Source organism: Sapajus apella, unplaced genomic scaffold, assembly GCF_009761245.1.
Source record: "Sapajus apella isolate SASKATOON/1434 unplaced genomic scaffold, GSC_monkey_1.0 scaffold17, whole genome shotgun sequence".
In the NCBI taxonomy this organism is placed as follows: Eukaryota; Metazoa; Chordata; class Mammalia; order Primates; family Cebidae; genus Sapajus; species Sapajus apella.
The window spans coordinates 9,430,134-9,454,588 of NW_022436957.1; the positions used below are offsets into that span (position 1 = coordinate 9,430,134).

Consider the following 24,455-nt stretch of genomic DNA (forward strand, 5'->3'; position numbering starts at 1 on the left):
ACTCCTTCAGGTTGAGTCTTTCATAATTTGAGTGTAATTGTTTTGACAAATATCAGATATTGTAAGAATTGGATGTTACAAATCTGATCACAAAGTATTTTTCCTACGTCACTGTCTAAATCTAGAGATGGTTGGTCTGGGAGTCAATAGTCCTTTGGATTTTTAAATCAGTGTTTACAAAGTGGAGCAAGAGTACTCATAAAATGAACCAAAAAAGTAACAACGAGAAGAGAAATACCATTAAAGCATGTTTAATTAAATAAGCGGGAGGCTATTGGCCTGAGGCTGATTTTCTACGCAATGAATTGCAATTTACAGCAAGAAAAAAGCAACCCCTGACAGCTCTCAGCTGCTCGGCTCTCACAGCTGGGCATTGGTGCTCTGTGGAACATAAATAACTTCACAGAACACCATCAGACGTTGCCACTCTCTGACCGATGGATGAAGACAAAAACAAGACTCTTTTGTAATCATGTGGGAATGCTGAAAAAAAAAAAAAAAACATTGTCCAAACAACAAAAATGACCAAACATCTCCTATCCCAGTTAATGAGTCACTGGTCTTGTCTCCCCGCCTTTTAGGTAAGATTTATTATGATACTTAATCATGCAATCGCCCTGCTTCCTGCCAGCACCCAGTCCAGAGTATTGGATTGGATATGCTGCTTCCCTGAACCTTTTCCCAAATTACCTTAATGTAAGGAATCAGCAAAGGAGGCTATCACATTCGTTCAACCATCACTGTGCTTTTGGCCCTTTGCAGACAAAGAATGAGAATGTGCACAGGTGAGAAGTCCAGGATGCACATGACCACTCAATTAACATTTACTATTTTCATATCAACCGATGCATTCTAGGATGGTATAAACACTTTTGAATTAATCACTGCGTTAAATAGATTCACATTTATGCCTACAGCTATGTCAACATCTAGCTGAGCACTATCTTGACTGTCCTGAGTAGAAGCAAAAAGGATAAGTTGTAAAGTACGTCAACAAACTGCTGCAAAAAACGAAAGTGCAGTTTCTCTCTCGCCGGCCGGGGGAGGGGCCATAGCTCCGCCTCCAGGAAGCCGCGGGAGCGCAGTGACACGGCCTCCGCCGATCGCTCTACGCAAGCGCCATTTCTCTAGCGCGCAGGCGCCGGATCCCAGGACCACGTGCGCTGGCCTGGAGGCTTGGATTGGCTGGGCCTTTCTGTCCTCCCAGCTCGGGTGATCGGAAGTTCTCCGTGGACGCGGGGCGGCTGAAGGCTCCGGAACTGCGCCTGCGCTTTTCAGTGAGTCACACTTCGGGTTTGCCCGGGCCTTTGTCTCGCAAAAGGGTGAGCCTTTGTTCGCAGCGTACGCCCACCCCGGCTTGCAGCGGCTTTCCGGTGCGCCCTGGGCGGCTTAAGCCCAAAGGCGCTTGCACCCTCGCCCCTTCCTGTCTGACAGCCGAGGTCGCCAGGGTGGGCTGAACCCTCGGGACTGTCGCTGCTTGTGTGCCGGGTGCCGGGCTGTCATCCCGAGATGGTTAGCGGCCGGCTTTGCAGGCTGCTTGCCCCCACCCACCGGAACTCGAACCCGGGCTAGACCGGGCGGTTGTGCTGGTCCCTTCCCTCGCTGTACCTTTACTAGAGGTTACCATTAAGGGAAAGGACCCTAGCGCAGTGCCTAGTGGCTGTTCAGTAACCGCGACACCGCTGCCAATATTTGGCATCGTTAGGGCTGGGCTCCCTGTGAAGCTGGGAGCTGTGTGTTAGGACTACAAAGTTACAATTTCTCTTTAGGCTTTGAAGAGATGTAAATATCTGAACAGATCTAGGTTATTATTGACTTGTTACCAGTTTCTGGGAACATTGTTTCCAGAACTTTCCTCTCGTTTTTCTCAGGGTTTAAGCCATTATTGTGCGGATGTGTGAACCTTGCTTACTATATTAGCTAATCTTTACAAGCTTTTATATGTATCCAATCTGATATTTCATGCCTACTCTTCTTGGCACTGTATAAACTTTTGGTATAGGTATGCATCTAAGCATTATCCATTATAACATCAGTTCTAGAACTATGGTGTCCAATAATGATAACCATTAGTTACACAAGGCTTGAACACTTGAAATCTGGCTAGTCTGAATTGAGATGTGCTGTAAGTGTAAGACACAGTGAATTTGGAGAGTTAGCATGAAAAAAATGTAAAATACTTCAATTTGGTCATATTCACATGTTGAAATGACAGTATTCTGGATATACTGTGTTAAATAAAATGTGTAATTTCACCTATTTATATTTTTTAACTTGACAACTAGAAAATTTTAAATCATGTTTGTGGTTTGCATGTCATATTTATGTTGCATAGCACTGATCTAGAAAAGGGTCAACAAACTGGCCTGCAGCCAAATCCAGCCTGCCTGTTTTTGTAAACAAGTCAACTGGAACAAGATCGTGCTCATCCGTTTATGTTATTTTCTGTATCTGCTGTTTCTGCTACAAGAGCAGCAGAGTTGAGTAGTCCAGAGAGATTATATGGCCTACAAAGCCCAAAATATGTACCTTCTGATCTTTAACAGAAAAAATGTGCTGACCCCCCTGCTCTAGAACAATGCCTAGTTTGATATTTTTAAGCCTTTTAGTTGTAGACGCACATCCTATTATTCACGCTTACTGTGTGACAGGTATAGTTCAAAGCATTTAACAAACCTTTCATTTAATTCTCATTAATCATAGGATGTTGGATTTCTCCCATTTCATAGATCAGGAAATTGAGACACAGAATGGTAAGAAACTTATCCAACTTGCTTAGCACCCCTCACTTCTGGGAACTGGACCTGCTTGACCTTCCTTATGCAAATATTTTAACCCTTCAAACCCACTTGATTAGCCCACAGTGGTCACCATGGTTGTTTTTTTTTTTTTTAATGAGATTTCTTTGAACTAGAATTTTTTGAATGATTTTTTTGAACTAGAATTGAGATGGGCTTGAGCTTCTATGGAAGAGGCAGGCAGCGGGGCACTGGGCTTAGGTGCAGTGAGTAAAGGCAAGCTGATGTGTAATGAAAAGAAATGAAGCTCACAAGCAGAGAGGAGAGAGAGCATCCTGAATGCTCATCGCTCATTTAACAACAATAAAAATGTGTTAAGTAATAGTAAGTACTGGCTGGGTGTTTGCTAGATGTGTACAGGTAAATAAAACATGTGGATCTTCTCTTGTGGTCTTGTGGGGAAGGCAGTAAAAATGTTTTTTAAATTTGATAAACACCGTGAAGAAAACAACATGCAAATTATTTACTGTTTTTAAGAGGTTTTCTCACCGGTAAGATGAAAATAAGCTATTATTTGTATTTCAGGAGTATTGTAAGGATTGAGATGACAGGAGTGTGTATGGCCCGGAGAATTCCTGAATAAATATATGTTGCCTTCGACTGTGAAGAGGTAAGTGAGGGAGTATCAGGAATTGTGTAGGTTATGACACTTAAAATATTACAGTTGTCATTTGTAATTTGTAGAGAATGTTGTCAGCCGCATTGTACACAGTAGGTGTTTTTGATCTTTTCTGACTTAATGGGACTCATCTAGAAAAAGCTGAAGTCAGAGAGTTGTCTGCATTCAGTCCAGGAGCAGGACCAGAGTTGTCTTTGGGGCTGATGGCAGCCTAACTGGGAGGTCCTGCTGGGGTGTGGAGGAGGGTTGTTTGCCTGTGAGTGGTTTAAATCAGAGTCACCCTGGAGAGCTGAGCCAATATGCAGGCCCTATCCTCAGAGATTCTAATTTATCCTCTCTGGAGTGAGGCCCTGCCATTGTTTATTTTTGTTTTTTGTTGTTTAATTTCCCCAGGTGATTCTAATAAGCATTCGGGGTTGAGAACCACCAATGGTGAGAGATAGGCCAGGCTCAGGATGTTGCTTGAGCAAAGGCCCAGAGCTGTGCTTATCAGTGGTTGAGAGTAGTCAAGGGGGAGGCCAGCTAGGGTTCTTTTTGCTACCTGGCGGAGGAGCTTGGGCTCCATCCTGAAAGCAAGGGGGAACCTCTGAAGGGCTTTAAGCAGAAAGATGAGGGAATATCTTGCTGAGATCTGTACTAGAGGATGATCATTCTAACAAAGTGCCAGACTAACAGTTGGGCCTTGTGAGGGCCAGAGATACAATGAAGGCAGTGATGAAGCAAATTGTAGCTGTCCAGATGATGGAGAGCCCAGATACGGTTTGGTACCATCCTGTGTGTGTTTCCTCTAGCAACCAGTGTCTGTCTGTGTTGAAATACCACGTGTGTTGTAACTGGCCAGTTTCTTGTCAGTATTCCTTCCGCTAGGCTCTCAGCTCCTTCAAGGCAGAGACTATCTCTTTAGGCTCAGCATCTAGCACATACTCAATCCCTAATATATATTTATTGAATGAACTATGTAGAACTAAGCTGGACATACGCCTTGCTTTGTCTTTTTATGACAGTTGTCAGAATTTTAACCCTCCTAAGATAAATTCTTTATGTCTACATTATTGTCCCACAAAGGACTAGAAAGTTTGACTGGATTTAAATGCTGTTAAAAATGTGGAGGGGGATGGAAAACAATATAGTGGATCCTCAAAAAATTAAAAACAGAATTACCATATGATCCAGTAATTCCATTTCTGGATGTATACTCAAAAGAATTGAAAGCAGGGTCTCAAAGGGAGATTGGTATACCAGTGCTCACAGCAGTGTTATTCACAATAGCCAAAAGACAGAAGCAACCCAAGCATCCATCGACATTTGAATGGATAAACAAAATGTATATACAGACAATGGAATACTATTTAGTCTTAAAAAAGAAGGAAGTTCTGACACACGCTACAACATGGATGAACCTTGAGGACATTATGCTAAGTGAAATAAGCCAGTCACAAGAAGAGAAATAGCTGTATCATTCCACTCATAAGAGGTACCTAGAGTAGTCTCATACATAGAGACAGAAAGTTGAATGGTGATTTCCAGGGGCTGGTGGGAGGGAAGAATGAGGAGTTGTTTAAGAGGTGCAGAGTTTCAGTTTCAGAGGATGAAAAGACTGCTGGATGTAAGCATCTTGATGGCAGAGACTGTGTCTTTTCGAAAATCCACGGACTCTGTTTTATAGTACTTGATGTTAAATAATCACCACTGAACGTAAACAGGTTAAGAGCACTGAAGTGATTACAGAGGGAATTCTACAATCTTCCCAGATACCATCTGACAAGTGACATAAAGCATAATGACCTTTAGTAATTCTACTTCTATGAAATAACTTTAGGGAAATGAGAGATGTGGAGACTGCATATGTAAGAATTTTCTTCAAACTTAGGAGAAACTGGAAGCCCTCAAATAGGAGAATGGTTAAAAACTATCACATACTCCTAGGATGATCCAATAATATAACCATTTAAAAATTATATTTTTAAAGAATAATGACTTGGAAAATAGTCATATAGTGAGGTGAAAAAAATCAAGATTTAAAGCTATATAAAAGATTAAACAGAGTTATATAATCCAGCAGATCCAAGATAAATGAAAACATATGTCCATGTAAAAACTTGTATACAGGCTGGGCATGGTGGCACATGCCTGTAATCCCAGCACTTTGGGAGGCCGAGGTGGTTGGATCACCTGAGGTTAGGAGTTCGAGACCAGCCTGGCCAACATGATGAAACCCCATCTCTACTAAAAATACAAAAAGTAGCTGGGTTTGGTGGCACACGCCTGTAATCCCAGCTACTTGGGAGTCTGAGGCACGAGAATCACTTGAACCCAGGAGTCAGAGGTTGCAGTGAGCCTCTGTACTCCAGCCTGGGTGACTGAGCGAGACTCCATCTAAAAAAAAAACCACTTGTACACAAATGTTCATAACAGTATTATTCATAATAACCAAAAATAGGAAATAATCAAAATGTTCATCAACTGATGAATGGATAAATAAAATGTGATTCAACCACACAACAGAGTATTATTTGGCCATGACAAGGAGTGAAGTACTGATACATGCTACAGCATGGATGAACCTTGAAAGCATTATGCTGAGTGGAAGAAGCCAGATACAAAAGACCGCATATTGTTGATTTTATTTACATGAAATGTCCAGACAGCAAATCTGTAGAGACAGAAAAAAGATTAGTTGTTGACTTGGTGGAGTGGGACAGAAAGGCAGTGGGGTAAAAGAGGTGGAGTAGCTGATAGCGCACAGGGTTTTTCTTGGGGGGTGGTGGCACAAATCTTCTAAAGTTGATTTTTTTGTGGTGATGGGTTACACAACTGTGAATATACTAAAAAACACTGAATTGTACACTTCAGGTGAATTGTATGGCATGGGAATTACATCTGAATAAAGGTGTTACTTAAAAATAGAATCTGATCCAAATTTTATTTAAGAATTACATGTGAAAAGACTAAAGAGATACACAAAATTTTTAAGAGGGGCATTTTCTGAATGGTAAGATTTTAGGTAATTTTCATTTGTTCTTTTACTCTTTTCTGTATTTTCTGAGATGAGCGTGTATTGTTTTCATAATCAGAAAAGTTATTGGTCTAATATGATTTCCTGATAAACTGTATACATTTAAGATATCCCTACTGAAAAATGATATGAGTGATGGATCAATCACCTTCTACCCACCTTCCCTCTGAAATGAGAATATTGTCTCTTAAGAGTGGCCATATCACCTGTGGCTTTGCATTCAGATAAGCATTCATAATTTCCTCAGAAATCGATCACTGCATCTCAAACAGGTGCATCTCTCCTCAAACTTTATCCAAAAATATCAATAGTTAAGTCCTTAAATAACTTGGTTATCTAAGAGTTAAATCTTAGATAAATCAAGATTCTGAGTCCTGCATTTTTAACCACCAGAGGGAGCTAGACTATAGAAAGCCTCTGGCAGTCATTTTTGTTTTGTTTTAAAGTTTGTTTCACAGAGGGCCATCAATTCAGGATCTTATGTAATTTTCCTAATGTAAACCCATACTTAAAAAATAATTCTTTTTCCCTTTTTAAAATTCCACTTTTAAAGATTGCAAACATTAAAAGAGTTCTTCCTAAGAATCAAAAGCTTAATAAACAAAGAGCAGGCAAGACAGCACAGAAAAATAAAAAATATTCACACTCTCTATTGCCGACATTTCTCTCCGAATTGTCTGCTTCAGATCTTGAAGTCACGCAGTTGTGTCACAGTGATAAAGTTTCAAGCTGTTCAATATACTTGAGCCCTTCCCTACTTGTTGAAACGTTTCTTAACAAAGAAGAAACATTCAATGTTCCTGCATTCTGTATGCATTACTACTGAGGAAATCAGGATGGAGGTTTGCTAGGCATTGAGAAAGATGGTTAATAAGAGATGGGCCTACAGTGCCCGAAAGGAAGTTAAGCAATATTTGACTCAGGTCAGAATTTCTCAACTGAAGGTCTGAGTTTCAGGGTGATTCTGGAAGGGAATTGTGTCTTCGGGGTTTCAGTGGGGGTAAAAGCAATTGGTCTTACCAGCAAAACGAGTAAATCTATAGATGTTAATGTGTTTATGTATAAACAACCAAAACTCATAATTTTATATGTTCTATGTTCTTTTATTGATCTCTTCATATTTATTTAAAAATTTTTATTTGTGATAAAATATACAAAATATAAAATTTACTATCTTAAGGCTTTTTTTGGGGGGGGGGAAGTCTCGCTCTGTCGCCAGGCTGGAGTGCAGTGGAGTGATCTCGGCTCACTGCAGCCTCCGCCTCCTGGCTTCAAGAGATTCTCCTGCCTCAGCCTCCTGAGTAGCTGGGACTACAGGTGCATGCCACCATGCCCAGCTAATTTTGTATTTTTAGTAGAGATGGGGTTTCACCATGTTGGCCAGGATGGTCTTGATCTCTTGACCTTTTGATCCACCTGCCTCAGCCTCCCAAAGTGCCGGGATTATAGGCATGAGCCACCGCACCTGGCCTGTCTTAAGCCTTTTTAAGTGTGCAGTTCAGTAGTGTTAAGTACATTTATCATTCCAGAGGGAAGGTGAGTAGAAAGTGATCGATCCATCACTCATACCACTTTTCAGTAGGGATGTCTTAAATGTATACAGTTTATCATGAAATCATATTAAATCAGTAACTTTTCTGATTATGAAAACAATACATGCTCATCACAGAAAAAAGTAAAAGAACAAATGAAAATTACCTAAAATCTTACCATTCAGAAAATGCCCCTCTTAAAAATTTTGTGTATCTCTTTAGTCTTTTCACATGTAATTCTTAAGTAAAATTTGGATCAGATTCTATTCTTAAATAACACCTTTATTCAGATGTAATTCCCATGCCATACAATTCACCTGAAGTGTACAATTCAGTGTTTTTTAGTATATTCACAGTTGTGTAACCCATCACCACCAATAAGTCAACTTTAGAAAATGTATTTGTACCACCACCCCACCTCAAGAAAAACCCTGTATTTTATCATCTGCTCCTCCTCCTTCACCACACTGCCCTTCTTTCCCATTCCACCAAGTCAACAACTAATCTTTTTTCTGTCTCTATAGATTTGCCTGTTCTGGACATTTCGTGTAAATAAAATCATACAATATGTGGTCTTTTGTGTCTGATTTCTTCTGCTCAGCATAATGTTTTCAAGGTTCATCCATGTTGCAACCTGTATCAATACTTCATTCCTTTCCATAGCAGAACAATATTCTGTTCTGTGGATGGATCACATTTTATTTATCCATTCATCAGTTGATGGACATTTCGATTATTTCCCACTTGCGGCTATTATGAATAATATTGCTATGAACATTGGTGTAGAAGTTTTTGTGTGGACCTATGTTTTCATTTCTCTTGGTTCTGCTGGGTCATATGATAACTGTAGTTTCATGTGTAGTTTCATTATGTAGTTTCACATCTTGATTTTTTTCACCTAACTTTATGACTGTTTTTCTCTGTCATTAAATATTATCTAAATACATGATTTTTAAATGGTTATATTATTGTATCATCCTGGGAGTATGCCATATTTTTAACCATTCTCTTGTTTGAGGGCCTTCCAATTTCTCCGAAGTTAGAAGAAAATTCTTACATATACAGTCTCCATGTCTCTCATTTCCTTAAATTTATGGAAGTAGGATTACTAAAAGGTCATTGTGTTTTATTTCACTTGTCAGATGGTAACTGGGAAGATTGTTTGAATTCTCTCTGTAATCACTTCAGTGTTCTTAGCCTGTGTATGTTCAGTGGTGATTATTTAGTATCAAGTGCTATAAAACAGAACCCATAGATTTTTGAAAAGACACAGTCCCTGCTGTCAAGATGCGTATGTTTACATTTAGACCAGACAGATAAATATAGATCCAAGGGCATTATATAGACAAGATTATGTACATCATGTGGAGGGAAAAAATAGACTGCTTAGATAAAGTAAACGTTTGCCTGCCTAGGATGAGATTCACACAGACATAATGATTGAGCAACTTTTTACACTTAAAAGTTTTTTAAAAATTAACAAAACCAAAATGTAGGAATCAGTAAGTCTAAAGTCATAAATTACCTGGATCCTTGAGTATGAAGCTTTCCCTTGTTCAGAAGACTCCTAAGACAGCACAGTGTAGCCTGTTGGCTTTTGGGACCTGCAGCCCTAGCTCTGGCTGCTTTTCAACCTGTGCTATCTCACAGTTTCCTTAGATTGCTTGAGACATTAGCAAACCTTTTCTGTCCTGTTTCTTACTCTTTTGTATTCAGAAGAATGCCACTTTAAAGATTATGAAATGACGCCCGGCACAGTGGCTCACACCTGTAATCCCAGCACTTGGGGAGGCTGAGGTAATCGCATCATAAGGTCAAGAGATCGAGACCATCCTGGCCAACATGGTGAAACCCCATCTCTACCAAAAACACAAAATTAGCCGGGCGTCGTGGCGCATACCTGTAGTCCCAGCTACTTGGGAGGCTGAGGCAGGAGCATTGCATGAACCCAGGAGGTGGAGGTTGCGGTGAGCCAAGATCGTGCCACCACACTCCAGCCTGGAGCCTGGCGACAGAGCAAGACTCTTGTCACAAAAAAAAAAAAAAAAAAAAAAAAAAAAAAAAGATTATGAAATGAGCAAGTAGTTCAGTTATGTAGCTGACTCTGGGGGAAAAACAGTCTAGCACTGTTCAGCATTGCCATATTGATGCTGACACTGGCATGATTTCATCTCCAGCATGACCACCAGATTACACCCAAATGGAATGACTAATCTAGAAAGATCATTGATTTGTAAAATTGGAGGTGGAAAAGCTATGGCAGATCCTCCAGCAAGCCTCTTAAGCAGATGTTATATAGAGGCTTTGCAATACTGTTTTTTTGTTTGTTTTTTCACTAGTAGGAATTAAACTCTTGAAAGTAAACCATACCACATTAAAGATTCCATTTTCTAGCATGTCACATACATTTGTATTACATGACTCCTTCAGCAAACATTGCCTAGGTAACTGACAGAAAGTGCTATTTTAATATCCAGAAGCTGTAGCTAGCAAAGACAAACTTAAGAAAATTGAAACCTCTTTTTTGCTTTGCAGTTTTAAAGATGTCTGACAAGAACCAGATAGGTGCCAGAGCTTCCCTTATTGAGCAACTGATGTCTGAAAGGAAGTTTGAGGATCTTGGCAACCACCTTACTGAGCTAGAAACAATTTATGTGACTAAGGAGCATCTCCAGGAGACAAATGTGGTCAGAGTTGTGTACAGAGTCCTCAAAAACTGCCCCTCTGTGGCTTTGAAAAAGAAAGCCAAGTGTTTGCTATCGAAGTGGAAAGCTGTTTATAAAGAGACTCACTTCAAAGCAAGGGACAGCCCTAAATTACTTCCTGTGAGGGGTAATAAAGAAGAAAATTCAGGACTTTCTCACCCAAGTCACGATGAGACACTGGGCATCTGCAGCTCGAATTCTCTATCTTCCCAAGACGTTGCAAAACCTAGTGAAATTATTGTGCCTGAAAATGGAGCCATTCAATTGAAACCTAAGGAAGAGTATTTTGAGGATGGTGACCCTGAATCCACTGGGAAGAGATCAAGTGAGTTGCTGGACCCAACACCCATGAGAACTAAATGCATAGAGCTTCTTCACTCAGCTTTAACTACTACTTCCACAGATCAAACCAAAACCGATATGTGGCAAAACTTTGCAAGAGAAATTGAAGAGCATGTTTTTACCCTTTATTCAATGAACATCAAAAAATATAAAACTTGCATCAGAAGCAAAGTTGCCAATTTGAAGAACCCCAAAAATTCTCACTTAAAACAAAACTTGTTCTCTGGGACCATGTCTCCACAAGAATTTGCTGAAATGACTGTCATGGAGATGGCTAACAAGGAACTGAAGCAGTTGAGAGCCTCCTACACAGAATCTTGTATCCAGGAACATTACCTTCCCCAAGTGATTGATGGCACAGAGACAAATAAAATAAAATGCAGACGTTGTGAGAAATACAATTGCAAAGTCACTGCAATTGCCAGAGGAGCACTTTTCCTTCCCACCTGGGTGCGGAATTCAAACGCAGATGAACAAATGATGACTTATGTAATTTGCAATGAATGTGGGGAGCAGTGGTACCATAGCAACTGGGTGTGCTTGTAACTGTAAATCAGTGTTCTCTTAACAAATAACCCAAGTGATACCTTTTATTTGTACAACCCTTTTGTGCTTGTAAAAAATCTTATACACACTACTCTCTAAAACAGAAGGAGGAGGAAAGAAAGTCATTAGCTGAAGCTCACATCACCATCCCTAAAAGTTACAGTTTGGGGAGAGGGAGTAGATCACTATTTATATTGTGCCTTATGGCCATTTAGTACCTTACCGTCCTCAGAGTATGGTTGAGAGCAGCTCAGCATAAACTGGGAGCCTGTGGAAAATGCATTCCCAGGCCCCACACTATTGAATCCGAATCTGCATTTTAGCAGGATCCCCAGGTAACTTTCTAGGACAGGATAGTTGGAGAAGTGCTGCTTTAGTAACAGGCTTGTGGCTCTCAGCAGTGGCTGCATATTAAAATCATCTGGGAAGCTTTGAAAACCCACTGGTGCTGAGATCCCACCCGAGAGCAATTCAGTTGGAACCTATGAGATAGGACCCAGGCATCAACATTTCTTTTTTAATTCCTCAAGTTATTTTAAGATGCAGTCAGAGTTGAGAACTACTGAGAAATAAGCTCTCATTTGATTGTTTTTACAGCTCTAAGACGAGAGTGTTAATTCCAGGCACCTCACAAATGAGGAAACAGGTCCACAGAGGTGTGGTGACTTGCCCAGTGACACAACCATAAATAGTCCAATTCAGACAGATCCCAGATTTTCTTCCTCCAGGCTCACTGAGACTGGCTCAATATTGACTTCTGAGAAATGTATTCCTGGAGGTTGGGGACGAAGTGACTAACATTGGGTGACTAGATCTTCATTCTTTTTTTTTTAAGGATTTAAGAGATTTAATGGAAAATTCCTTATAAACAAAAAAAAAGTCTTAAAAAATACATCTGCATATCTCTTACAATTACCCTTTGTGATCAAATGAGTTACGTTTTTTCTATATTCAAGTCTATAATTTTAAAAAATCCAGTTTGCTAATGATTTTTGAAAAGTTTATCAGGAATATCATCTTTTCTAGTCAGAGTAACAGTTTAATCAAAATGTCTCTCGTTTCTTTGTACATCTTCATTCCTTTCCCCCTGTCTTTTCTCATTTACAGGTCTCCCATCAACCACAAAAGTCACCCCAAGGCTGGGCACAGTGGCTCACGCCTGTAATCCTAGCACTTTGGGAGGCCAAGGCAGGTGGATCACAAGGTCAGGATTTTGAGACTAGCCTGGCCAATATGGTGAAACCCCATCTCTACTAAAAACACAAAAATTAGCCAAGTGTGGTGATGCATGCCCATAATCCCAGCTACTTAGGAGGCTGAGGCAAGGCTAATTGCTTGAACCTGGGAGGCAGAGGTTGCAGTAGCCAAGATCATGCCATTGCACTCTGGCCTGGGCAACAAGAGCAAAACTCTGTCTCAAAAAAAACAAAGTCACCCCGGAACTCATCCCACATCATGTTCTCAAGAACAAGTGTCCTTGAGATGGACATTAATGGTCATTAATCTGTTAGAGGCAGTCCATCGCCTTAGCCTTTGAATGTAGTAACAGACATCTAATAAATGAATTGAAGAGGAAATTACTTCTTTGAGGCCTTTGCAAATAGTGTTTAACCAGTTTATATAATTATTTGAATACAGCAAGCCTTCTATGTGATTATGGCTGATTTTTTTCCTTAAAAAAATCATAGAATGTTCATCGTTGTATAGTTTTAGAAAGTTTACTTTGGCGGTCTCTACAAACCTACACATTTTCACTTTTTCACCAGTTCTTTTCTCAACTCTATTAACTTCCTTTGTTGGAGCTCTGAAGGCCTAACTGCATGTACGCTTTACCTGCCTGACAAAATTCTCCAAAACGTGCATAAAACTAAACTACAGTTCTATTTGCAAATGGTTTGGAAGAGTCGGCTCAGTGCCATCAAGTGTGAAATCTATTTTGATACACTTTCTCCCCATGTCTTCCCCGGGCTGCTTTTTGTGATGCAACATATTTAGTCCTTAACTTGCAAGGTCATCTAGCACTTAAAGTTTCACAAAGTGTGGTTTCATATGACTTGAAATAATCTGAAAAAGTATTCAGTGGTTACAAACGAGAACAGCACATAAAAACCAAATTTGATTAGTTCAAGTCAGCATTTGTGTTTTGCTTTTGGGGTTTGTGTGTATGTGTGTAGTTTTTATTTATATTGGAATTTGCTAAACTAAATGTTCAGACAAATAGAAATACTTGAAATTTCCTTACTCTCCAAGATACAAAAATCTGCATGGTCTTCCTTATTTCGTTTCATCTTTATTAGTTTTGCAACTCAAGGTAGGAAAATAGGAATCTGTGTGTTTTTCTTTTGGTGAACGAGACAGCATTACCTTTTCTGCCTATAGATAATTATTTCACATCCTATGTCCTTTCCCCTAAGAAAAGGGTTTTCTTCAAAATTGCCTGCAGGGTAAAGATTTGGTTTTTTTTTTTTTTTTTTTTTTATTTTTTAGACAGGTTCTCTGTCACCCAGGCTGGAGTGAATGGCGCCATCTCAGCTCACTGCAGCCTCAACCTCCTGGGCTCATGCGATTTGTTGTTTTTTTTTTAATTTTGGTTTTTATAAAAAATTTTTAGACAAGTTCTCTGTCACCCAGGCTGGAGTGAATGGTGCCATCTCAGCTCACTGCAGCCTCAACCTCCTGGGCTCAAGCAATCCTCCAACCTCAGCATCCCCACTCCCTTGAGTAGCTGGGACTGCAGGCACATGCCACCACCCCCAGCTAATTTTTGTATTTTTTGTAGAGACAGGATTTCGCCATGTTGCCAGACTGGTCTCAAACTCCTGGGCTCAAGTCATCCTCCCAAAGTGCTCAGCCTCCCAAAGTGCTGGGATTACAGGCATGAGTTACCGTGCCTGGCCAAGACTCTTTAATTTAAAATCACTTTTACAGAAACAGCAAATGGAAGGCCCAGGCACAGTAAAGTGCCTGATAGAGTCAAGTTCCAGCAAGAGTCCACAGCAGCTAAGTCACAGTGAGCAAGGGGAACAAGGATGAGAGATGCAGTCAAAGAGGCCATGATGAGGGCTCTTGTTGGCCATGGTAAGGATTTAGGGGGGTTCTTAAAGCATGACGGAAAACCACTGAAGTTGGGCAGTTTGTGGTAATGCAATTTGAACACCCTTTAGGAAGAATCACTCTGGCTGTTATGTTGAATTAGATGGGAAAGGAAGCAAGGATGCATGCAGGGAAAACAGGTGACCGTTGCAGTGGTGCAAATACCACATAACTAGCTTCAAGCAAGAGTACACAGAGACTGGGCTCCCTGAATCCTTATAGCAAGCAAAGTCCTTGACAACTTTGCAAATGGATGTTTCATAAAATACACTAAATCCCAAATTCCCTACCCAAGGCCCATAAATAAACAATAATATGCAGTGTGGAAACTCACACTGGACAAGTATCTCCTATACCCTGGTTGTCATGGTTACTGGGAGTCCCTGCTTAAGGCATAAACACCAGTTGTCATACCTGAATGTAGGAGCGCTCTCTTGACTCTTGATGGGTTTTCCCACATCACTCTCCTTTGTCTGTGTTACTTTTTTGAGATAAAAAGTTGGATACAATTGCAGCTCTGTCTCTTCCCTGAGCACTTCCTGTGATGAGAGGCTCTTTTCATTCGCCACTACCATTTCTAAATACCAGTCAGGAAGCCTGCAGCTGGCAGTGCCCCACTGCTCTGGCAAGGGCTGGCCCTTCGTCTTCTGGGTCAGATTGCTTTGTTATTTATAACTTCCCAGTAAATGTGAAATATTTTACTAAAGTTGTTATTTTTGTATCTCTCAGAGATATTTACTGTAAGTAGCTAGATGATAGAAGGCATCTTCTTGCTTTCAGAAGAGCCCCACAATCAGAAGGGAGACCAGATGACAACTCCATATAGTCCTATTTTCATTATTACTTAAAACTGGGATTTCCAGCCAGAAGCGGTGGCTCACAACTGTAATCCCAACACTTTGGGGGTCCAAGGCGAGAGGACCGCTTGAACCGAGGACTTGGAGACCAGTCTGAACTCCCTCTCTACAAAAAATATAAAAATTAAGCCAGGCATGGTGGTGTCCACCTGTAATCTCAGCTACCCAGGAGGCTGAGGTGGAAGGATCACTTGAGCCCAGGAGGTCAAGGCTGCAGTGAGCCATGATCGTGCCACTGCACTCCAGCCTGGGCGACAGAGACCCCATCTAAAAAATAGGTTTCCACAAATGTTACCATGCATCGTCAGAAATGCGCTGTGTTCATGATTGTATATTGCTTTGCATTTTGCTAGGTTCTGGGGGCAAAGAGATGATTAAGACACCATCCCAGGCCTCAAGCCCCACAAAATGCAGGGGAAGTGCCATGCTATGTAGCCAGCAATCATTTTACCTTTTAAGAGCTCTGAGGGAGACACCCACTGGAAAAGGGTGCAGAGGACCCCAGAGGATCAACTAACCCAGTGTGGGAGGGTCAGGGAAAGCTTCATAGAGGCCATGACCCTTAGGGCAAATATTGAGGGGAAGATGGCCAGGCAGAGGAAATGGGAAAGTCTGTTCCAGCACCATATTTGCTAGATTCTTGGCATTTTTTGTACAGCATCTCCTTTAATCTTCACAACTAACCTGCCACACAGCATTTTAGAGGTGAAGAAACTGAGTCGGATAGAGATTAAGTTACTTGCCCAAGAGTACACCGAGACAAAGCCAGGACTAAGTCATAACAAAGTGAGTAGGTTTTGTTTGTTTGTTTTGTATGTCAGATTGCTTCTAGAAATAACAGCAGGCTTCCCAGTAATTCCAGTCTGGTGCTGCTATTTTATAATTGTGGTTTGTTCTTTCAATGACAGGAGCATGTGATGTATGGATACCACCTTAGCCCAGTACTGTGCACTCCTCCTGATGATGGAGAGATTGGGAGGGACCACCTGGCTAGGATTGCTGGCTCTCCTGACACCTTACTGTGGCATCCATGTGGTTTATCCGGTTTTCTGAAAAGTGAGTAATTTTTAAAATACTGAAATTTGAAAGTATAAGAACATGTAGCTTTTTAAGGAACATTTACATGTTTATATATTTTTGTGAATTTTAAGACTATAAATATATAAATGCAGTCTCAAATATCATTTCCTATAAAGTATAGGGCCTTTTTTTTTTTTTTTTTTTTGAGACAGAGTCTCACTCTGTCACCCAGGCTGGAGTTCAGTGGCACAATCTTGGCCCACTGAAACCTCTGCCTCCTGGGTTCAAGCGATTCTCTTGCTTTAGCCTCCCAAGTATCTGGGATTACAGGCATACATCACCACGCCTGGCTAACTTTTTGTATTTTTTTTTCTTAGTAGAGACTGGGTTTCACTATGTTGCCCAGGCTGGTCTTGAACTCCTGGCCTCATGTGATCCACCTGCTTCAGCCTCCCAAAGTGTTGGCATTACAGGTGTGAGCCACCATTCCAGCCAAATATAGGACCTTTCTATCTTCATGTTCTGCCTGTATGATCTAGGGAAATAACAATCAATTATGAAGAAATAGTTGTTTTGCATCCTTTGTTAAATGATTGTAAGTACCCTCCTGGAGAGAGAGTCAAAAATAGAATTAAAATTAATTTGTTGGACGTACTCTTCTTTCTTATAAAATGTAAATGGGAACAAATGGGGGTAGGTTCCAAGTTGTCACTAATCTTTTTCAAATGGTGGCAAATACTTTTTTTAAATCTAAAATAACCATGGTAAAGTTACATATCTAATTAATAAACAAGTTAAAACTTCAGCCATTCAAAAACTTCTTTACTTTTTATTTTTGGAATATACCATATTCACTTTTGAAATGCAGGTGAGCATAGATACAGGTATCTCCCCAGCAGCTACTTTTACAGCTTCAGAATTATATTGTTAACTCACGAAATTCCCCTTTGTAGACTGAAACAGAAAATTCAGAAATTTCCAAAGTGCGGAAATTGTGAGGCCCTGAGTTATCTGGCTGGATTCCACCTAGTGCGCCTATCTGTGAATGATTAAACGCAGAGCTGCAAAACCAGTTTCAGTTTTCTTTCTCTAACCACAGCATAGCCAGGCATTTGTCCAACAGTGTCCCATATGGCTCTTCCCCCTAGTGGGTGACTTCATGTGCATGTCAGTTGGGAAGAACTAAAGTCAAAGTTCACCCATGTCTAGCAGAAAAGGACTTGAAAGTTTTACATGGACTGTGTGTTGATGTTTATGAGTCCACCGGGCCATCTTGTTTTGTCTTATCTTTTCAGACCGAGGATTTCTATTCCTTCAGTTTTGTGTTCTTTCAACAGATGGGCTTTTGTCCCCCAGCATTGTGAAATCTCACAAACTGCTGTGCAGAAAGTTTCCAGACAATTTAGTGGATTTTTATGAGCATTTAAAAATGAAGCTGAATGTGGTGGCTCATGCCTGTAATCCCAGCACTCTGCGAGGTTGAGGCAGGTGGATCATCTGAGGTCAGGAATCCGAGACTAACCTGGCCAACATGATGAAACCTTGTCTCTGCTAAATATACAGAAAATTAGTCGGGCGTGGTGGTACGTGCCTGTAGTCCCAGCTACTCAGGAGGCTGGGGTATGAGAATCATTTGAACCCAGGAGGCGGAGGTTGCAGTGAGCAGAGATTATGCCACTGCACTTCAGCCTGGGCAACAGAGGGAGACGCTGCCTCAAAAAAACGGGCATGGGGGTTCTTTTTGGGGGTGCTAAAAATGTTTTAAAATCGATAGTGGTGATGGATGTACATGCTAAACACCATTGAACTGTACACTTTAAATGAGTGAATTGTATAGTATATATAATGTCAATAAAGCTGTTACCAAAAAAATCAGATGAATGGAAGGAAGAAATTGGAGAGAGGGTCTCTGTTGGATATTTATCCTAGTGAGTCATTCTGAATCTTAGCCCCAATTTACCCATGCTTGTAATGGCAGTCTTTCTCAAAGCGGATTTCAGGGGGCCCCAGCCAGGGCACTGACAGATAAAGAGTGAGTCTCCCAACGCCTCTGAAGTTGTCAGGGCAGTTTCCTGGGCTCCCAACATTTTTGGTTTTGCATAAAACCTACTTTCACATGGCTCACAAGTCCCAGCGGGGATCCCAAATCATTGATTCTTGTGTTTCTTCCCCATTTCTCAAGCCACAGATCTGAGTTGAACTATCAATGATATTAAACCCCTGGAAAATAAAAAATCCTCTAGAATCAACCCCAAACAGTTGACATTTTCATTCCAATGAGAGCTATACTCAGAAAAGAATTGTGATAACCACAAATGAAATCAGCCCTGCATGCTCACTCTTCATATTGAGGCCCTGGGATCAGTGGCATCAGCATTGCCTGGGAGTAAATACCAAAACAAGGGCCCCATCCCAGACCTACTGAATCCGAATCTGCATTTTTCACCAAGTCCTCCAGCTGCATATTAATTGTCCACAGCAGCTGGGCCTGTGAAGTCTGCCTTTCTGCTTATAGCTTTGGATGAAATGCCTGAGTTCCTAGCATGGAATCTAACATGGATCTCTCTGATTGTCTCGGTCACCAATGACTTCCACCCTCGGTGTCACTACATTCAGGGAAGAATTCTCAGCCTTGAATCCTGTCTATAGCATTCGACACACTTGCTTCCTTCTTGAGAACATTTTCATGTGGCTTGCAGTAGGTTACACTCTCATTGGTTTTTCCCTGTCACTGGTCACTCTGTTTCAGAATCATTTGTTGGTTCCTCTTTTCTGACCTTTTAAATATGGAATGTCCTGGAATGTAATTCTTGGACCCCTTCCATCTACATTGACTCTTTGGTGATCTCTAGTTCCATGGCTTTCTACACCATCTCCATGCTAATGACGCCCCTGTCTATCTTCAGGCTTTCATCTCCCCCTCAGAATTCCAGATCCAGAAACTTAACAGTCAACTTGACAACTCTACTGGCATATCTAGGGAGCATCTCAAACTTAACATGTTTAAAATCAAGCTGCCAATCTTCTCTCTAGTGCCTGCTTCTCCACAGAGTGGCAACTCCATAGTTGTGTACCTTGAGCTAAAAAACATGGAGTCATCATTAACTCTCCTCCCTTTATTTCATATCATGCTTCCAATCAGTCAGCAAATCGTATTGGCTCTATTTCAAATATATATCCAGAAGCCCAGTTTAAAAATGGGCAGGATATTTGAAAAGGCACTTCACCAAAGAGGAGCAAAGAAGATACAGGAGTAGCCAATGTGCACATGAAAAGATGCTCAACGTGGTTAGTCCTTAGGGAAATGCAAATCAAACCCACCACAAGAAACCACTTTACACCCACTTGGATGGCCATAATTAGAAAAAAAAAAACACAGAAAATAACAAGTGTTGGTGAGGATGTGGGGAAATTAGAATCTTTGTACATTACTGGCGGGAATGTAAAATGGTGCAGCCACTTTGGGAAACAGTTTCGCAGTTTCTTAAGAAGTTAAGCATCATAACAAACATAGGACTCAGTTAAAAATAAAAAATAAAAGAAGTTAAGCATAAATTTCCCATACATCCCTGCAATTCTACACCTTGGTGTGTACACAAGAGAAATGAACACATGCATTTACACAAAGACTCATATGTGAGCATCCATAGCAGCACTAGTCATAGTAGCCAAAAAGTGGTAACAACCCAAATGTCCATTAACTGGTGAATGGATCAACAAGCTATGGGATATTCAAAGAAATAACTATTCCATAATAAAAAGTAATGAAATAAGGATACATGCTATAGCACGGATGAACTTTGGAAGCATTTGCTGAATGTAAGAAGCCAATCAAAAAAAAAAAAAAAACGTGTATTGAATTACTCCACTTATGTGAAATGTCTGAAATACACAAATCTACAGAGATGGAGGGTGGATTTGCAGTTACCTGGGGCTGGTGGGAGAAAAGAGGAGTGACTACAGATGGGCACAAGGGACCCTATTGGGGTAATGGACATTTTCTAAAATTGGATTGTGGTAATGGCTGAATAACTCTGTAAATTTGTATAAAATCATTAAATTGTACACTTAAGTGAATTTTATTGTATGTAAATTATACCTGAATAACACTTTTAAAAAATATCCAGAATGTGACCACATACTATGTTCTCTGCCATTGTCTTGTTCTAAGCCAGCATCGTCCTCACGTGGCTGTCACCTAGATGACCAATTTTCATACAAATATCACCTGCCAAGTGGTTGCCTGACTTCCACTCTTGTCTCCTAAGTACATTTTTAACACAACAGCCAGAGTGATACTGAAAAATATGCAAATCAGATCAGGTTACCTCTCTCTCCTCAAAACTTTCTGTTGTCTCGTATCTCCAAGAGAAAGGCAAAGTTCTTACAGTGGCCTTTAAAGCTTCACTAATCTGGCACCTTCTTGTTACCTTTCTGAGGTCCCTGCCTGCTATTAATACTTAGCCCTTGCTGGAGGCTGCATTCAGTCACACTGGCTTCCTTGCTGCTCTTTGGCCATACCAGGCATATTTCTGCCACAGGGCCTTTCCACTGGCTGTTGCTTCTGCCTGGAATGTTCATACCCCAGATTTCTTTTCTTTTCTTTTTTTTCTTTTTTTTTTTTTTTGACACAGTGTCTAGCTCTGTCACCCAGGCTGCAGTGCAGTAGTGTGATCTCAGCTCACTTGCAACCTCTGCCTCCCAAGCTCAAGAGATTCTCTTACCTCAGCCTACCGAGTAGCTGGGACTACAGGTACATGCTGCCATGCCTGGCTAATTTTTAAATTGTTTTTGTAGAGATGAGATGTCAGTGATATTGCCCATGCTAGTCTCGAACTCCTGGGCTCAAGTGACCCTCCCACCTCAGCCTCCCAAACTGTTGGGATTACAGGCGTGAGTAACTGCAACCAGCCTCCCATATTTCTAATGACTTAACTTACCTCTCTCAAGCCCTAGCTCAAATGTCACCTGGGACAGTGAGGCTTTCCCTGGCCTCTTCCTACATTCCCTATATTCCCTAGCACTCTTTCTGATTTTTTACTTTTATTTTTTTTTGAGACAGAGTCTCACTCTCATCCTGGCTGGAATGCAGTGGTGCAATCTCAGCTCACTGCAACCTCTGCCTCCCGAGTTCAAGAGATTCTCCTGCCTCAGCCTCCCAAGTAGCTAGGATTACAGGTGTCCACCACTACGCCTGGCTAATTTTTTGTATTTTTACAAAATACAAAAACAAGGTTTCATCATACAATGGGGTTTCACCATGTTGGCCAGGCTGGTGTTGAACTCCTGATTTTTTTTAAAAAGTGCTTATTCACAATTGAAGTATAATGCCCTGACTCTATTTTTAAAAATCAGAGGCCAGGCATGGTGTCTCATGCCTGTAATCCCCACACTTTGGGAGAGTGAGGCAGGCAGATCACTTGAGATCAGGACTTCAAGACCACCCTGGCCAACATGATGAAACCCCCGACTCTACTAAAAATACAAAAATTAGCTGGGCATGGTGGCCCGTACTTGTAATCCCAGCTATTTGGAAGGCTGAGTCTGGATAATCGCTTGAATCTGGGAAGTGGAGGTAGCCCTGAGCTTAGACCGCGCCACTGCACTCCGGTCTGGGAGATAGAGCGAGAGCATGTCTCAAAAAAAAAAAAAAAAAATAGGAAAGAAATACAATGCCTTGCTCATTTATATTGTTTGTTGTCTATCTCCTCTCACTGAATTGTAAACTCCACAGGGTCAGAGATTTTTGTCTTTTTGGTTCACAGCTAATCTCCAGCCCCTAGAATAGTTCCTGGTACACAGAAAACCCTCAAGAAATATTTGGTGAATGAGTGCACGTAAGAAATTTGGAAGAGCCAGGAATATGACAGATCAATACATACATACATTTAGGTAAAAGATTAAAAACAAGCTCAGATGGCACGACTGTAGTTTATGACAGGCAAAACAATTTGAGAGTAGAAAGAATGGGCAGTTGCAAAGGAGAGAATATTTTTTTCCCAGAACATTTTGGAGCTTTTCTTTTCTTTTTTTTTTCTTGAGATGGAGTTTCGCTCTTATTGCCCCGGCTGTAGTGCAATGGCATGATCCCGACTCACCCCAACCTCCGCCACCTAGGTTCAAGCAATTCTTCTGCCTCAGCTTCCTGAGTAGCTGGGATTACAGGCATGCACCACCAGGCCTGGCTAATTTTGTATTTTTAGTAGAGACAGGATTTCTCCATGTTGGTCAGGCTGATCTTGAACTCCTGACCTCTGGTGATCCGCCTGTCTTAGACTCCCAAAGTCCTGGGATTATAGGCGTGAGCCACTGCGCCCAGCCTGGAGCTTTTCTTCTCCATGTATGTAGTATCTTTGAGTAAACATCACATATACTATAAAGTCTTAGGCTATATATGCTCAAACTCTATTATAAAGCTAATTGTTCAGTTGTCTTACAATCCTTCCTTTTTTTGTGTGTTATTTTGTTTTAGTATTCAATAGCATTGTTAGAAAGAAAAGGAGATCAAAAACAAAATTCTATTTGTTCACTGTTTTACTTGCCAGAAGACCCTGCAAGTACTTAATAAGGAATATAGTTGAAAGAGGTTATTAGAATTGTTTGGTGATTTTGTTGTTGCCGACTTAGTTATCTGTTAGCATGCATTCGAGACTGTACTTGGCTATATGTCAGTAAATCTAGAAGTGACTCTTTGAAAATAATTTCCCCAAATCATACACATAAATACTATTTGTAACTTAATGAGGTTTTTTGTTTTTTGTTTTATTTGAGATAGTGTCTCACTCTGTCACCAGGCTGGAGTGCAATGGTGCAATCTCTGCTCACTTCAACCTCCGCCTCCTGGGTTCAAGAGATTCTCCTGCCTCAGCCTCCCAAGTAGGTGGGACTATAGGTGCACACCCCCGCACTCAGCTAATTTTTTGTATTTTTAGTAGAGATGGGGTTTCATCATGTTGGTCAGGATGATCTCAATCTCCTGATTTCATGATCCACCCAACTCTGGTCCCAAAGTGCTGGGATTACAGGTGTGAGCCACTGTGCCTGGCCAACTTAGGAGTTTTTTAAAGTTTATGTGCATTTTTTGTTATAATTCAGTGGATTCTAGTATATTCACAAAGTTGTGCAATTATCATCATTATCTAATTCCAGAATTTTTTTCATTATCCCAAGAGGAAACCCAGTACCAATTAATAGCCACTCTCTAATACCCCCTCTAACCAGCCCCCAGCCCCCAATCTACTTTCTGTCCCTATGGATCTACTTATCCTGGATATTTCATGCAAATGGAACCATATAATATGTAGCTTTTTTTGGTCTGGCTTCTTTCGCATCATTTTTTGTTTTTAGCTCAAGAAGTAAACCATAAACTAACCAAATAAACTTAAAGTTTACTTAAAGTATAGCTTTAACTGAATTTGCATAATTTGACATTTCTACCTGTTACAATTATAGTCCTTCCGACTTTTGTGTCAAAAATTATTTTTGGGCCGGGCATGATGACTCATGCCTGTAATCCCAACACTTTGGAAGGCCAAGGCGGGCAGATCATGAGGTCAGGAAATTGAGACCATCCTGACTAACACGGTGAAACCCTGTCTCTACTGAAAATACAAAAAATTAGCTGGATGTGGTGGCACGCACCTGTGGTCCCAGCTACTCAGGAGGCTGAGGCAGGAGAATCTCTTGAACCCGGGAGGTGGAGGTTGCAGTGAGCTGAGATCATGCCACTGCACTCTAGCCTAGGCGACAGAGTGAGACTCCGTCTGAAAAAAAATTATTTTTGATTAACCACATGGAAAACTTGACATTTTGAAATCCAGATACTCGCTGTTATCTACAAGGTGAAGATCACAAGATTTTTTTCTTTAAGAAAAAGGAAGCAAGGATATTTTCCCCTAGTTTTGTAATTTACTTGGCAAAAAAGAAT

The 24,455-nt window shown here is 40.8% G+C and overlaps 2 protein-coding genes across 2 annotated transcripts in view; both read left to right on the forward strand.

Moving 5' to 3' along the window:
• Window positions 1-1,202: 1,202 nt before the first annotated feature.
• Window positions 1,203-11,605, forward strand: TCEANC (transcription elongation factor A N-terminal and central domain containing). The gene is made up of 3 exons (XM_032285910.1): window positions 1,203-1,277; window positions 3,324-3,408; window positions 10,501-11,605. Exon 3 carries the CDS (start codon window positions 10,509-10,511, stop codon window positions 11,556-11,558), a length of 1,050 nt encoding a protein of 349 aa, XP_032141801.1. The 5' UTR covers window positions 1,203-1,277; window positions 3,324-3,408; window positions 10,501-10,508; the 3' UTR covers window positions 11,559-11,605.
• The window catches only part of RAB9A (RAB9A, member RAS oncogene family), a 52,992-nt gene continuing 31,854 nt past the window's right edge, over window positions 3,318-24,455 (forward strand). The window contains exons 1-2 of the mRNA XM_032285912.1: window positions 3,318-3,408; window positions 16,417-16,564. The gene's annotated coding sequence lies outside the window, so the exon portion shown is untranslated. The remainder of the gene's footprint in view (window positions 3,409-16,416; window positions 16,565-24,455) is intronic.